Here is a 12,623-nt window from a genome sequence, read left to right on the forward strand (position 1 = left end):
TGATAATTCTTACTGGAGGAAGAGCCAAGGCTAACAGTACAGATTTTACATTCTATAGTTATTCAAAGCTTCACTACACCATTGACAGATTTGCAGCTATGATTGGACACTGTAGCTGCGCTTGTACAAATATATGCCTTAATATGCTCAGAATCTTTAAATCAAGGATTCATTTTTTGGCTGAGCTGAAAGATTCAGATAGAGCATATAAAAATCTAAAATATGCAATTCAGTTTTAAAGGTTTTTATTTAGCACAGTGGCTAAATTAACAAATAACCAGACACCACATGATACAAATATGCCATCAACGTTTAATACTAATGACTTCATGAATTTCTTCCTGATAAAATAGATAACATTAGAAATACAATAGCGAATGTAGATTCTAAAGCATCTAATACTTCAGTTTCATCCATTGCACCCAAAGATAAACTGCAATGCTTCACAAATATAGGACAGGAAGAGCTAAATAAACTTATCAACTGTATCTAAACCAACAACATGTTTATTCCTGTACCCACTAAATTACTGAAAGAGTTGTTACCTGTAGCCAAAGAACCACTTCTCAACATTATTAACTCGTCGTAATTTTTGGGTCACGTCCCAAAACTATTCAAGCTGGTGGTTATTAAGCCTCTTATTAAGAAACCACAACTAGATCCTAGTGAACTGGCAAATTATAGGCCTATTTCAAATCTTCCATTTATGTCTTAAATATTATCAAATGTTGTGTCTGCTCAATTGAGCTCCTTCCTGCAAAAAAATTGTCTGTATGAAGAATTTCAGTCAGGTTTCAGGCCCCACCATAGCGCAGAAGAATGACAAATGTTAAAATTACAAATGACTTGCTTCTTGCATCAGACAAAGGCTGCATCTCATTGCTAGTTTTACTTGATCTTAGTGCCGCGTTTGACACCATAGATCATGACATACTCATAGAAAGATTACAAAACTATACAGGTATTCAAGGGCAGGCACTAAGATGGTTTTGATCCTACCTGTCTGATCGCTACCATTTTGTTTATTTAAATGGGGAGTCATCTCATGTATCACCAGTAAAATATGGAGTGCCACAAGGATCCGTCCTAGGTCCTCTGCTATTTTCAATATACATGTTGCCCCTAAGTAATATTATTAGAAAGGATAGTTTCCACTGTTATGCTGATGATACTCAGCTACATATCTCAACGAGACCAGATGAAACTTCTCAATTATCTAAGCTAACAGAGTGTGTTAAAAATGTAAAATATTGGATTACCAATCATTTTCTCCTATTATACTTGGATAAGACAGAGATATTAATTATTGGACCAGAAGACAGTACACAGAATCTTGTAAATTACAATTTGAGTCTAGAGTCCTTACCAGGTCAAGAAAATATTATCATATTACCCCAATTTTACAGTCTCTGCACTGGCTACCTATTAAGTTCTGTATCAATTACAAATTATTATTACTTACCTATAAGGCCCTAAATGGTTTAGCTCCTGCGTATCTAACTAGCCTTACACCACGTTACAATCCATCACGCTCCCTAAGGTCACAAAATGCTTTTGGCTCCCAAACTCTGGAATAGCCTTCCTGATAATGTTTGGGTTTTAGACACACTCTCTCTGTTTAAATCTAGATTAAAAAATGCATCTCTTTCACCAAGCATTCGAATAATGCATCCCTTAAATTGTGACTGCAGTTTCATCTGATCAAATGCACATTCTTATTCTTTAGCTTGGGTTAAACTAATTAATTTTACTTTGTTGGAACAGCAGCTATGCTAATGATTTCTCTATTTGTTTCTCTGTTTTGCCACGGGATTTACATCCTGTGGTAACTAGGATATACACAATCTCCAGTCTGGATCCAGAACACCTGAGAAGAGATGATGCTGACCCTCAGAGGACCCCAGATGTTGCTAACCCTGAATCAACAAACAGAACTAACAAATATTGCTACAAGTGTGATTGCATCATATAATAATTGCTGTTAATAATGTTCATCGTCTGGCTGACTAAGTCTTGTATTAATTTTTGTAAAGAATCCTGTTATATGAACACAAACTGACAGTTACCACTTATAAGCTACTACTAAATATTGTAGAAACATAATTGTGGCGAGTGGGGCGGGGCCGAGAGGCGTGGAAACGAGGAGTGAGGCCAGGTGTAGTGATTGGAGATGAGCTGCACCTGCGCCCCACCGCCGGTATCGAGTCCCACGTAGGAGATGGAAGGATATAAAACTGGAGCGACTATAGTGAAGGAGGAGAGAGGACCAGGCCTGGGCCATATTTTATGTTTTGGTTTTTATTTGCGCGCACCAGTCATCCGCGAGGGGCTGGTGCGCTGTTTTGTATTTATTTTGAATATTAAAATGTTTTGATTGTGCGCCGGTTCCCGCCTCCTTCTTCCCGATGAGTATGGAGATAATATTGTTACAATCATTTTCTGTAAAGTTGCTTTGTAATTGTTTGTATCATAAAAAGCGCTATACAAATAAACTTGAATTGAAAACTTGAATTGAATATAGCAGAGACTCACCTGTATATGATGCAGGCACTGTTACGACATGTGTCACAGTTGGCTGTATCCTGCCCAGTTCGATAAGACAGCCTGTGGAAAAACAGTATGTGATAAATGTAGCATCCAGAAACAATAGAATGCATAACTTAAAGGGATAGTTCAAACAAAAGTAAAAATGATATCATCATCATTTACTTGTGCTTATTTTGTTCAAAACCTGTATGACTGTGGGGGGAAAATAAGCTATTTTGAAGAATGAGGTTCAAACAACATTGGACCCTACTAACTTTTATTTTTATGGACAAAAACACAGACATTTTTCAAAATATCTTCTATTGTATTTCGCAGAAGAATAAAATCATACAGGTTTAGAACAACATGAAGGGCGGGGGGGATGGATTACCTTTTAGCAAGGATGCATTAAATTGATCAAGTGATAGTAAAGACTTTTAACTTTTCATTGTTACAGAAATATAAAAATATCTATATATATTAAAAATGCTGTCCCAATGTATTAATCAAAGAGTCAAAAAAAATAAAAGAAACAAATATAATTTCCACAAAAATATTAATCAATACAACAGTTTTTGACATTGATGATAATAAGAAATGTTTCTTAAAGGGATAGATCACGTTGAAACAAAATTATGGTATGTTTTAGCTTACCTCAAGGGAATCCAAGATGTAGGTGTCTTTGTTTCCGCAGTAGTTAAAATTTTGATATTTTTAGGTCAAACCGTTCTTGTCTGTGACTCATATAAAGCAGGTCTATGGTCACCGCCTCAAAGAGCATGCACAGTGAAGTCCAAATTAAACAATTCCCCATCGTAAGTACACACTGATGACCTAAGACACGAAACAAGTGCTTTGTGTGATAAAACGAACAGTATTTATATCGTTTTTACCTTTTATACACAACCACGTCCAAGTGATCTGAGCGTGCGTGCGCTTCCTGGTGTTTGACATGTGCGCGGAAAGGGTCGGATGTGATCTCTCACGCGTGTACTCACTCACGATGTGTACTTACAATGGGGAATTGTTTAATTTGGACTTCACTGTGCATGCTCTTTGAGGTGGTGACCATAGACCTGCATTATGTGAGTGACAGACAAGAACGGTTTGACCTAAAAATATCAAAATTTAAACTACTGCGGAAACAAAGACACCTACATCTTGAATGCCCTTGAGGTAAGCTAAAACATACCAACATTTAATTTCAAAGTGAACTATCCCTTTAAGCACCAGATCAGCATATTAAAAACATGTGACACTGAAGACTGGAGTAATGATGCTTAAAATTCATCTTTACCATCACAGCAATAATTCCATTTTAAAATATATTAAAACAGAAATAGAACAGTTTTATATATATATATAGCTATGGTAAGCATACGATATATTGTTATATTTAATTCAGTGAAATGTTTTTTTTTTTTTTTTTTTTATAGCCTTACCTATTTCTTCTGCATTGGTGTATTTTATTAACACAGGGCATCTTGCAGATTATTGCTTTACTCTGCCCTGTTGCCAGGATTTCTTTACATTATTTAATGATGGAAGACAGCAGGATTGAATTCCTTCTATCTGTCCACTGTTCATTTGTGGCCCTTGGGCTTCAGCAGCATTAATGTATGTACAAGGGGATGATAGATCATGCACTAGCCTGGCATTCTTGAAGTGGATATATTATCTGTGTGCTAATGTGTGACACTGTAACACATGCTTAGCATTTTTCCAAAGACAATAACAGGGCTACACCCAGCAGCCATGCAGTTATGCATTTTCATTAAAACTTAATGAAAGCTTAATTGGATCACTTTATTCCTTTGAGCACTCAAGTGTCAGGATGGTCATTGATATTCTGCATTCAGTTGGATCTGACATTGCTGAGGAGTTCACGGTGACAGTGGTTACACATTATGTCCAAACATAAAAGAGTGATGTTTTGCTGCAGCAATGCATTCGGCGAGAACAACATCTGAACTTAGTTTTTACTTTACTTGTTTAAAGACTAGAATAAATTATATTTTTAGCATAATTATATTTTTCCCAGTCTGCTCAGAATCAGGGCACTACGTCATGGTAGGAGAGAGCTGTACTTAAAAGGAAGAAATTCAGTTTTTCAGTATGATCTGGAATACATGGGAATGAGATGAGTCATGGCAGAAGCACTGGAGAGGAATTAATAATTATCCTACAGGTCAGGAAGGTCGAGGAATTATTGGTAGTCAGGGTGACCCAAAGAATAGCCAATGTGATGAGGAGATCTGTTGGAGGTGTGTGCCGGTTGCTGTGTGTTTAGGCATTTACTCATGCTCATCTCTCTTCAAACCTGAATGATTTTCTTTCTTCTCTTTTTATTAATAATAATAATAATTATATATATATATATATATATATATATATATATATATATATATATATATAAAATAAAAAAGTCAGTGGGGTCCACTGTAGGGGTGTGTGATATGTATTGTCTACGATAACACCTCAATTGTTGTTAACAATATGTGAGTTGACAATATGGATAAATGTCACTAACACTGTGAAAAGCTGTGTTTCAGTACTGAATGAATCAGAATTTTTTAACAAATCATTTGAGTGAGCTTTGAGCTTTGTCTCTGAATGAATCAGCCATTTTGAATGAACAGTTTGAATTAATGATTCAGTGGTTTAAAAGTGACTTGCCTCTACTGTACTTATTTGTGGTTTTCGATTTATATTATAATATATGTTTATGAATATATATGATTATACACACCTAAATATAAAATATAAAAATAAAACTGCATTTAAAGTTTGACATAAAACTTGACTCATATAAACCTACATAAGGTCAAAATTGCAACTGGAAATCAATTTATCATCATCATCATCTGTTTTTATTTGATTTAGAGGGGCACATGTCAACCCTTAATGAAAAAGCTGGTTTCTGTCATTGCTGTGAACTAACCACTGCACATAATTTGAAGAATACTAAAAGCTTTCATAATCAGCTGCCCACAACAGGCCTAAACCAGAACAAAAACTAAATATTGTCTAATTATCGTTTACAACAATTATTATTATTTTTGTATTATTATTATTATTAATATCGCACAGACTTAGTCCAATGTCGGTTTGGACCCAACTGATATTCACTGTATGCACTGTACAAAAACAATTGAAATTTTCTTCAAAATATCTTCTTTTCTGTTTTGCAAAAGAAAGTAACTCAACCAGATCTTGAACAACATGAGGCTAAGTAAATGACATTTCATTTTTTTGTAAACTATCCCTTAAAGCTAATTTCACCAGCTGGTAGCTGGTTTGTAGGTTATCTAAGATGGTCTACTAGCTTTCACCAACTAATAACCAACTTAGACCAGCTAGAAACCATGTTCCAAAACAGCAATGGAATCCTTTAGAGCTGCTATAGGTCCCTTTCTCCTCTGCGAAAGTGTGAATGTGTGGAGCATACAGTAATATATGTATATATTTCAGTTATTTTGAAATAAGTATTGATCAGACTGTGTTGTGCATTTCACTGAATCACACAAGTGTTTTGTGTTTTTTCCCTGCGAGCTGGCTCTCCGTTATTGCAGACATCAGCTCTGTTGAAAGACACGCTCTGCCCTCTCTCGCTGGAGGTGTGCCCTGAGTGTGCAGGGAGGTGACACACTGCTACGTTCCTGGAATAACCTGTGAAAATCTGACACTGGCAGCAGAAGCACGTCTACACACTGTGCAATGGAGTGCTAATGTTTCTTTCCAACATGAATACACAATGGTTCAGTATGCCATTGAAATTCAGCGAATGCTGTTAGGACATACTCATATTTGCACTACCTAATGAAAATGATACGTGACAATGTCAGTAGGAGCGGCATCTAATGATACTCCAATTGAAGTCCTTTGACTTCAGACACAAAATGCATTGGAAGCTGCTCATGGATAATTCATTTGTTGATCATCAAAGACAGAATATACAGAGAAGAACTAGATGTTTATATTATCTTAAAGAAATGTGAGTGGATGGTTGCTTAGGATAGGAACCATTTGATGGTTGACTCCCCATTACAGTTCTTGCATTAGCGGAGGGACAGAACACCATACTAAAGTACTTGGACAGTTTCCAGCAATATTTATTCAACAGTGCTGCGACACAGATACAGGACCTTAGCGCACAGCACACAACATGACCAGTGTACTGTAATGACTTGCTATGTTCTTTACAGTGAACCAAGACACACAGCGCAACCAGTTTAGTTTGTTTATAGAACTATGACCCTTTATGAGTTGGTTACTTTTTAGTGAATCATAAACAGATGGTGCAACCAATGTAGTCCGATTCTTGAACTTAACTCTTAGGAGCTAATTGTTTTTAATGAATTAAAAGCAGAGGGGACTAACACTGTCTGTGTAGTCTGTTTATAAAAAGAGTGAATCTTGTTTAGAGAACAAAACCTCCTATGACACTTTACTTTTTGGTAAATCATAAATATATGGTGCAATCAGTATAGTCCATTTACAGAACAAATGACTCTAATGAGTCAGTTCTTTTAGATGAATTTTAATGAATTAAATGGTACTAACAGTGTAGTCCGTATTTACGGAATGAGTTACTCTAAAGAGCCGGTTCTTTAAGTAAAAGCACATACCAAAACCAGTGTAGTCCATTTATTTAATGAATTAATCTTATGATTTGGTTCTCTAAAGTGAATCAAAAGCACAATATACAACTGACTCAAATGAACTGACTCTTTTAGTGAATCAAACATATTTTAGGCGTACATATAACAGATAAACCTGATCAGTTAGAGTTACATTTAAATGTATTTATTAATGCAATCATTCCATTATTTAGCAATAAAATTGCATTTCTTTTTCCCAAATACATATTTCTGAAATATAATAAAACATGAATTGAAACCACAACTGTGAAATTCTTTACATTTTCATCCAGACACTGACAATCTGTTGCCGTCTGGCTAGGCTGTAGAAGTCATTGACATACTAATGAACCAGTCATGATAATGATTAAAAAGCAGTTAAGGTGGCTGGATCTCAATTTGGATACATCAGCCAGTGACTGTCCTTGGAAAGTACTGCATTAAACTGCATTAAGCTGCTGTCGTCTTATATAATGGTGAAATGAGCCTCGGTGAGTGGAACAAAATGTGTTAAAGTACTTGTGGAGAAAATTATACATTGTTGCAAATTTGAACACAGTAAAGTTAAAGTTATTCCTCCTCGACAATTATCTTGCAATTTCCTCCCTAAAAAAAAAAACAAGAAACTCATGCCAACATGAGTTGTGCTTATACAATAGGAGTTCATCAAAACAAATATGACAATAATTACTATTTACTAAGGTTTGTAGTTTGTAGGTGACATATAGCAAAGTTTGTAGGTGAGATATAGCAAAATGCAGCAAAAAAACTAAAATACTTTTATAAGTTCAAATTTAAGTTATATAGTTCAAATTTAAAATAACTTCTATCTATATACAATATTTTAAATAAAGTGTAATACTTAATTCCTGTGATGGCAAAGCTGGATTTTTAGCTGTCATTACTCCAGTCTTCAGTTTCCCACATGCAAATGTAATATAGCCTATGTACATATTAAATATTGTCCTATCTGCTTTGATGACTCAGTGCAAAGATAATATGGTACAGTCCTATAGTATTTTCCTAATGCAGACTACGACCAGTGAAAACTAAATAACTGGCTAAATTTCCAGGCTCAGCATGACTCTATCAGCACTAAAAGCTGGCTTAACACCTAAAGGCTTTACCCTGGTGTTCCAGAGACATCCATGCCAGGGCTCCTGAGTGCTTGGCATTTTAAGCTCTGCCCACCCTGGCTGTCAGCAGCATGCAGACGCTTTGTTTGCACTAAAAGGGCTGCACTCAGACAGAGAGGAACATCAAACCCTTGGCTCTGACTGGTTTAACCCAGGGAGACTGGCTGGGCTCTTGTATGGCCAAACTGAGCCACTCATCAGTTCTGAGCTCAGCTGCTCTGATGACACCTAGCATGTGGGAGTGCAGGCACGGTCCTGCCTCTAATAATAGGGCCCACACTTATTGTGGAAGATGGGAGCTACAAATACACACAAAACAGACACACTTTCTCCTTCGGAAGATGAAAGGGCTGGCTGATGAGGCGCTGCTAATTGAGTAGTGATTTTGAGTAGTGGTTTTGTGCTCTAAAAATACGGCCTGCTTTTCTCACTCCTGTTTCGGAATTAGAAAGAAGTCTGGCGCTCCTAAGAGGTGAGTTAGGCTTGAGGGCCATTAACCCAAAGCAATGCCTAAAGGGCCTTAAGTGCTGAGACTGTGGGTTTTAGACCAGTTCTGTGGTGCCATTTTGACTCATTTCAGGAGATTTTTGGGTGAGATTATGTATACACATGTTCAGCCATCTGCTGTTTACAAGATCCCTACCATACTAAATGGGCAATAATATGGTAGACGTAAAGTGGCTACTTTTTAAAATGGCTCATAATTGACAATCCACTGAGCCCAGCAATAAAAATATTATTGACCAATCTTACCTTAGAAACTGCTGTCATTTTCAAGAACTTTCACTTTTATGTTAGTCTACTGAGGATCTCGGTGTTTGAAGAGTTTCAAGAGTAATTTCAGAGACATTATCCATGGTCATAAGTTATTGTTGGATTACTTACAGTAAGCACAAGGTACCCAGAGATACAAGCCTTATTTTTATTTTTTATTCTTTTATTATTAATGTTGTTATTATTGATCAGTTGGAATTGCTTTTGAGGCTTCAGACAAATTTAGGTTTATTAAAAAAAATGAATGAACCAATAATTAATAATGTTTTGAAAAAAATGAAGCAGAAATCTCTAGTTCATTCGTTGGATGTTCTGTAAAGGTTTTCTAAGTGAATGAATGAATGGTTTATTAGTTTAGGGTATAAAGACACTTTATATACCTTCACAACATTATCTCAATAATCTCACAACATGAGTGCTGAATGAGTTTTACATTTCAACACCTACCAATTGTTAATTAAATCAAGCGCAAAGTTAGTTCAGTTAGGCCATGAATGCATAGGCTGTGACCTGCTGATGTGGTCAGCTGTCATCGCTCCAATCACTACCACTCTTCTATTAGACACGGGACATGTGTACGTGGCACCACTGCCCATTATAAGCATGAGCATATTACCGTGCACTTTCTGGTTGTCGTCTAGATCACTAAGGCTTTAAAGTCTTAGCAGGCATGGATCTCACTGAGCTCACTGCTGAGAGACACTCATCTTCATAACCAGGCTACAGGATAGACTTCCCACTGCCACATCTACATGATTATCAATGTTTGCTTTAAAGACATCAATAAGAGTCTTAAAGGGTTAGTTCACCCAAAAATTAAAAAAATTAATGACTCACCGTCATGTCATTTCAGACCAGTGAGACCTCTGTTCATCTTCGAAACACAGTAAGATATTTTAGATTTAGTCCGAGAGCTCTCAGTTCCTCCATTGAAACTGGTTGAACGGTATACTGTCCATGTCCAGAAAGTTAATAAAAATATCTTCAAAGTAGTCCATGTGACATCAGAGGGTCAGTTAGAATTAAATAATACATTTTGGTCCAAAAATAACAAAAACTACGACTTTATTCAGCATTTTCTTCTCTTCTGGGTATGTTGTGAGCGCATTCACAACACTGCAGTGAAGACATATCATATGGTTTATTTTAACTCAAAGGGAGTGTCAGCCACGTTAAAAAAGTTAACAGCTTAAGTAATTTGTGGATAAATGCTTATTGGAGACGCGAACCGTTTCAAATGAAGAACAAGAAGAACCGGTTAAATCAAATGATTAGTTCGCAAACCGGACATCACTACACTGCAGTGTTGTGAACGCGCTCACAAACATGTTTAAAGCTCTTGTATGTACAATTATTTTGGGAGCAAGAACCCCCATAAGGAACCATACCGCCAAAGATAAATTGTGTTCAATAAACTCAAGTAAACTTGCCAAAGTGGTTCCTGTCTGAAATACAGTAATTGTTCGTATAAATATGCTGTTTGTGGTATCAGAATACTATTAAGATACCATAATACATACAATTCTTTTGTTCACATAGGCTGAATTTATTTAATCAAAAAAAAAAACTAATTTGCAGTAAAATATTATTACAAATAAATATAACTAATTTTTATTTTAATATATTAAAAAATGTCATATTTTCCTGCAATGGCAGTCATGATCCTTCAGAAATCATTCTAATATGTTGATTTGGTGTTTAAGAAAAATGTCTTGTTACTGTATTATCAGTGTTGAAAACAGTTTTGCTGTTTAACATTTTTGGAAGCTTTGATACAATTTTTATCAAGATTCTTCAATGAATCTAAATATCAAAGGTCTTTACTGTCACTTTGCTGAATAAAATAATGAATTTCTATTAAAAATGTGACCTCAAAAATGTGTACAGTGTTGTACATGTATAAAACAAATAAACTGCCTAACATTCCTTTCGGATTTCTATCAGGGATGAAGAGCAACTAATATCTCCAGAACCCCCTCTCATCGACCTTTACTAAATAAACTGTCATGTCCTGTCTGGCCAACAGCTGAGGCAAGCACTTCTAAGCTTCCAACATCCCAACCAGAAGAGACGTCGACTTAATGGAGGGGCATTATTAAACATGAGGAGCACTGATTGTATCGAGTTTTTTCCACTCATCGGGCGGGCCGTCAGGCAGCAGTGAGAAAGTGAGGTTGGCTCTGTGTTTGTGGAGCATTGGGTATTAGTGAATGCAGGATGACATCTGACATTGAAATGTCCTTGTGTTGCTATGCAAGTGGCTTTCAACAGTCACCACAAAGGAGCTTTTCACCTCATTTGCTTCCCAGGTTCCAATTTCAACAGTCACCACAACCCATATAACCCTGAATTTCTGCCACTCACCATAGATGCTGACATGGAAATGGAGCTGAAGTGCTTTTTAAGAAATCTAAAAGCTTTAAACAGTTGTTATAAATGGACCTATTCAGCCTTAAACCTGTTCGACACTAACACTATAAATGCAGTGAAATTAAAATATTCGAGCTGCTGAGTTGAATACATATTTCCTGCTGACTTTACACCTGCCTTTCATTCATAAATCAGGTATGACGGATCATTTTAGAAGTGCTTTGTTGTTTACGAGTGACCTTATCTGCTAAATGAAGTATTGTGCAACAGAAGAGTAGCTCCAGCACATTTCGCAAACAAACATCATTCTTCTATCTTTTGAAGAGTGACTACTAGAGGCAATGAACTGACAGTTCACTAAGCCCCGCCCCTTTGTTTACTGTTGCTAAAACAGACCAGCTCTACAGAGCGAGCTGAAGAGTTATGTGAACATAAGATTGTCAATTAACTGTGCTCATAACGTGGTAACAACTGATTGGATTTTATACTTAAGTGGGTTGAAATGAATTGTGACATTGTATTTTCCTTTAAAAGTGTTAAACATCACAGTAATGTGATTAAAAACTGCAGAGACTGCACATCAGAACAGAGGCAAATGCTTCACAATCAATTGAAAAGTGTCCTTTTAAAAGAGATTACAACTTACATTAGAGTAAGTGAACAAAACTGTTTCTAATGTTTCTACAACACATTAAAAAATCTGCCATCCTACAGTAGTTTTTTTTTTTTTTTTTTTTTTTTTAATAAGAAAGAAAAGATCTACTGACACTTCCATTTCACCATGATTGAGTTGTTGCTTCGTTTATGGTTAGAGATGCACAGTATATCAGTACCAAACACTGGTTATGGGCCAATATTAGAACGGTTATAATAGATATAAGTTGATATTGTATATTTAATTGTGCCTGATCATTTTAATTATATGAATAACCTGTCCCTTAATGTGATCTTTATTGCTAAATTAATATCCATTTTTCAAATTGTACATTATATTGTTGTGATAACTAAATACACTTATTGTTTTAAGTATTTAATATTTATTTTAGAGAAAATAATATACAGTATTTATAAATAAATTCAAAAATTGCCTCTATATAATGTTTAAACTGGTGCATCCCTAGATACAGTTACACTTTAATCCAGCTTGACAGATGGAGACTGTGAACAGATAAATGTG

At 35.8% G+C, this 12,623-nt stretch overlaps 1 protein-coding gene across 1 annotated transcript in view; it reads right to left on the reverse strand.

Annotated features, from left to right (window-relative positions):
* LOC128031471 (inhibitory synaptic factor 2A-like) overlaps positions 1–12,623 on the reverse strand; it is a 39,061-nt gene that overhangs the window by 11,458 nt on the left and 14,980 nt on the right. Inside the window, exon 3 of the mRNA XM_052619752.1 lies at positions 2,533–2,604. Within this exon, the coding sequence (XP_052475712.1) occupies positions 2,533–2,604 (72 nt within the window). The remainder of the gene's footprint in view (positions 1–2,532; positions 2,605–12,623) is intronic.

The sequence above is a fragment of the Carassius gibelio genome, chromosome A17 (assembly GCF_023724105.1).
Source record: "Carassius gibelio isolate Cgi1373 ecotype wild population from Czech Republic chromosome A17, carGib1.2-hapl.c, whole genome shotgun sequence".
In the NCBI taxonomy this organism is placed as follows: domain Eukaryota; kingdom Metazoa; phylum Chordata; class Actinopteri; order Cypriniformes; family Cyprinidae; genus Carassius; species Carassius gibelio.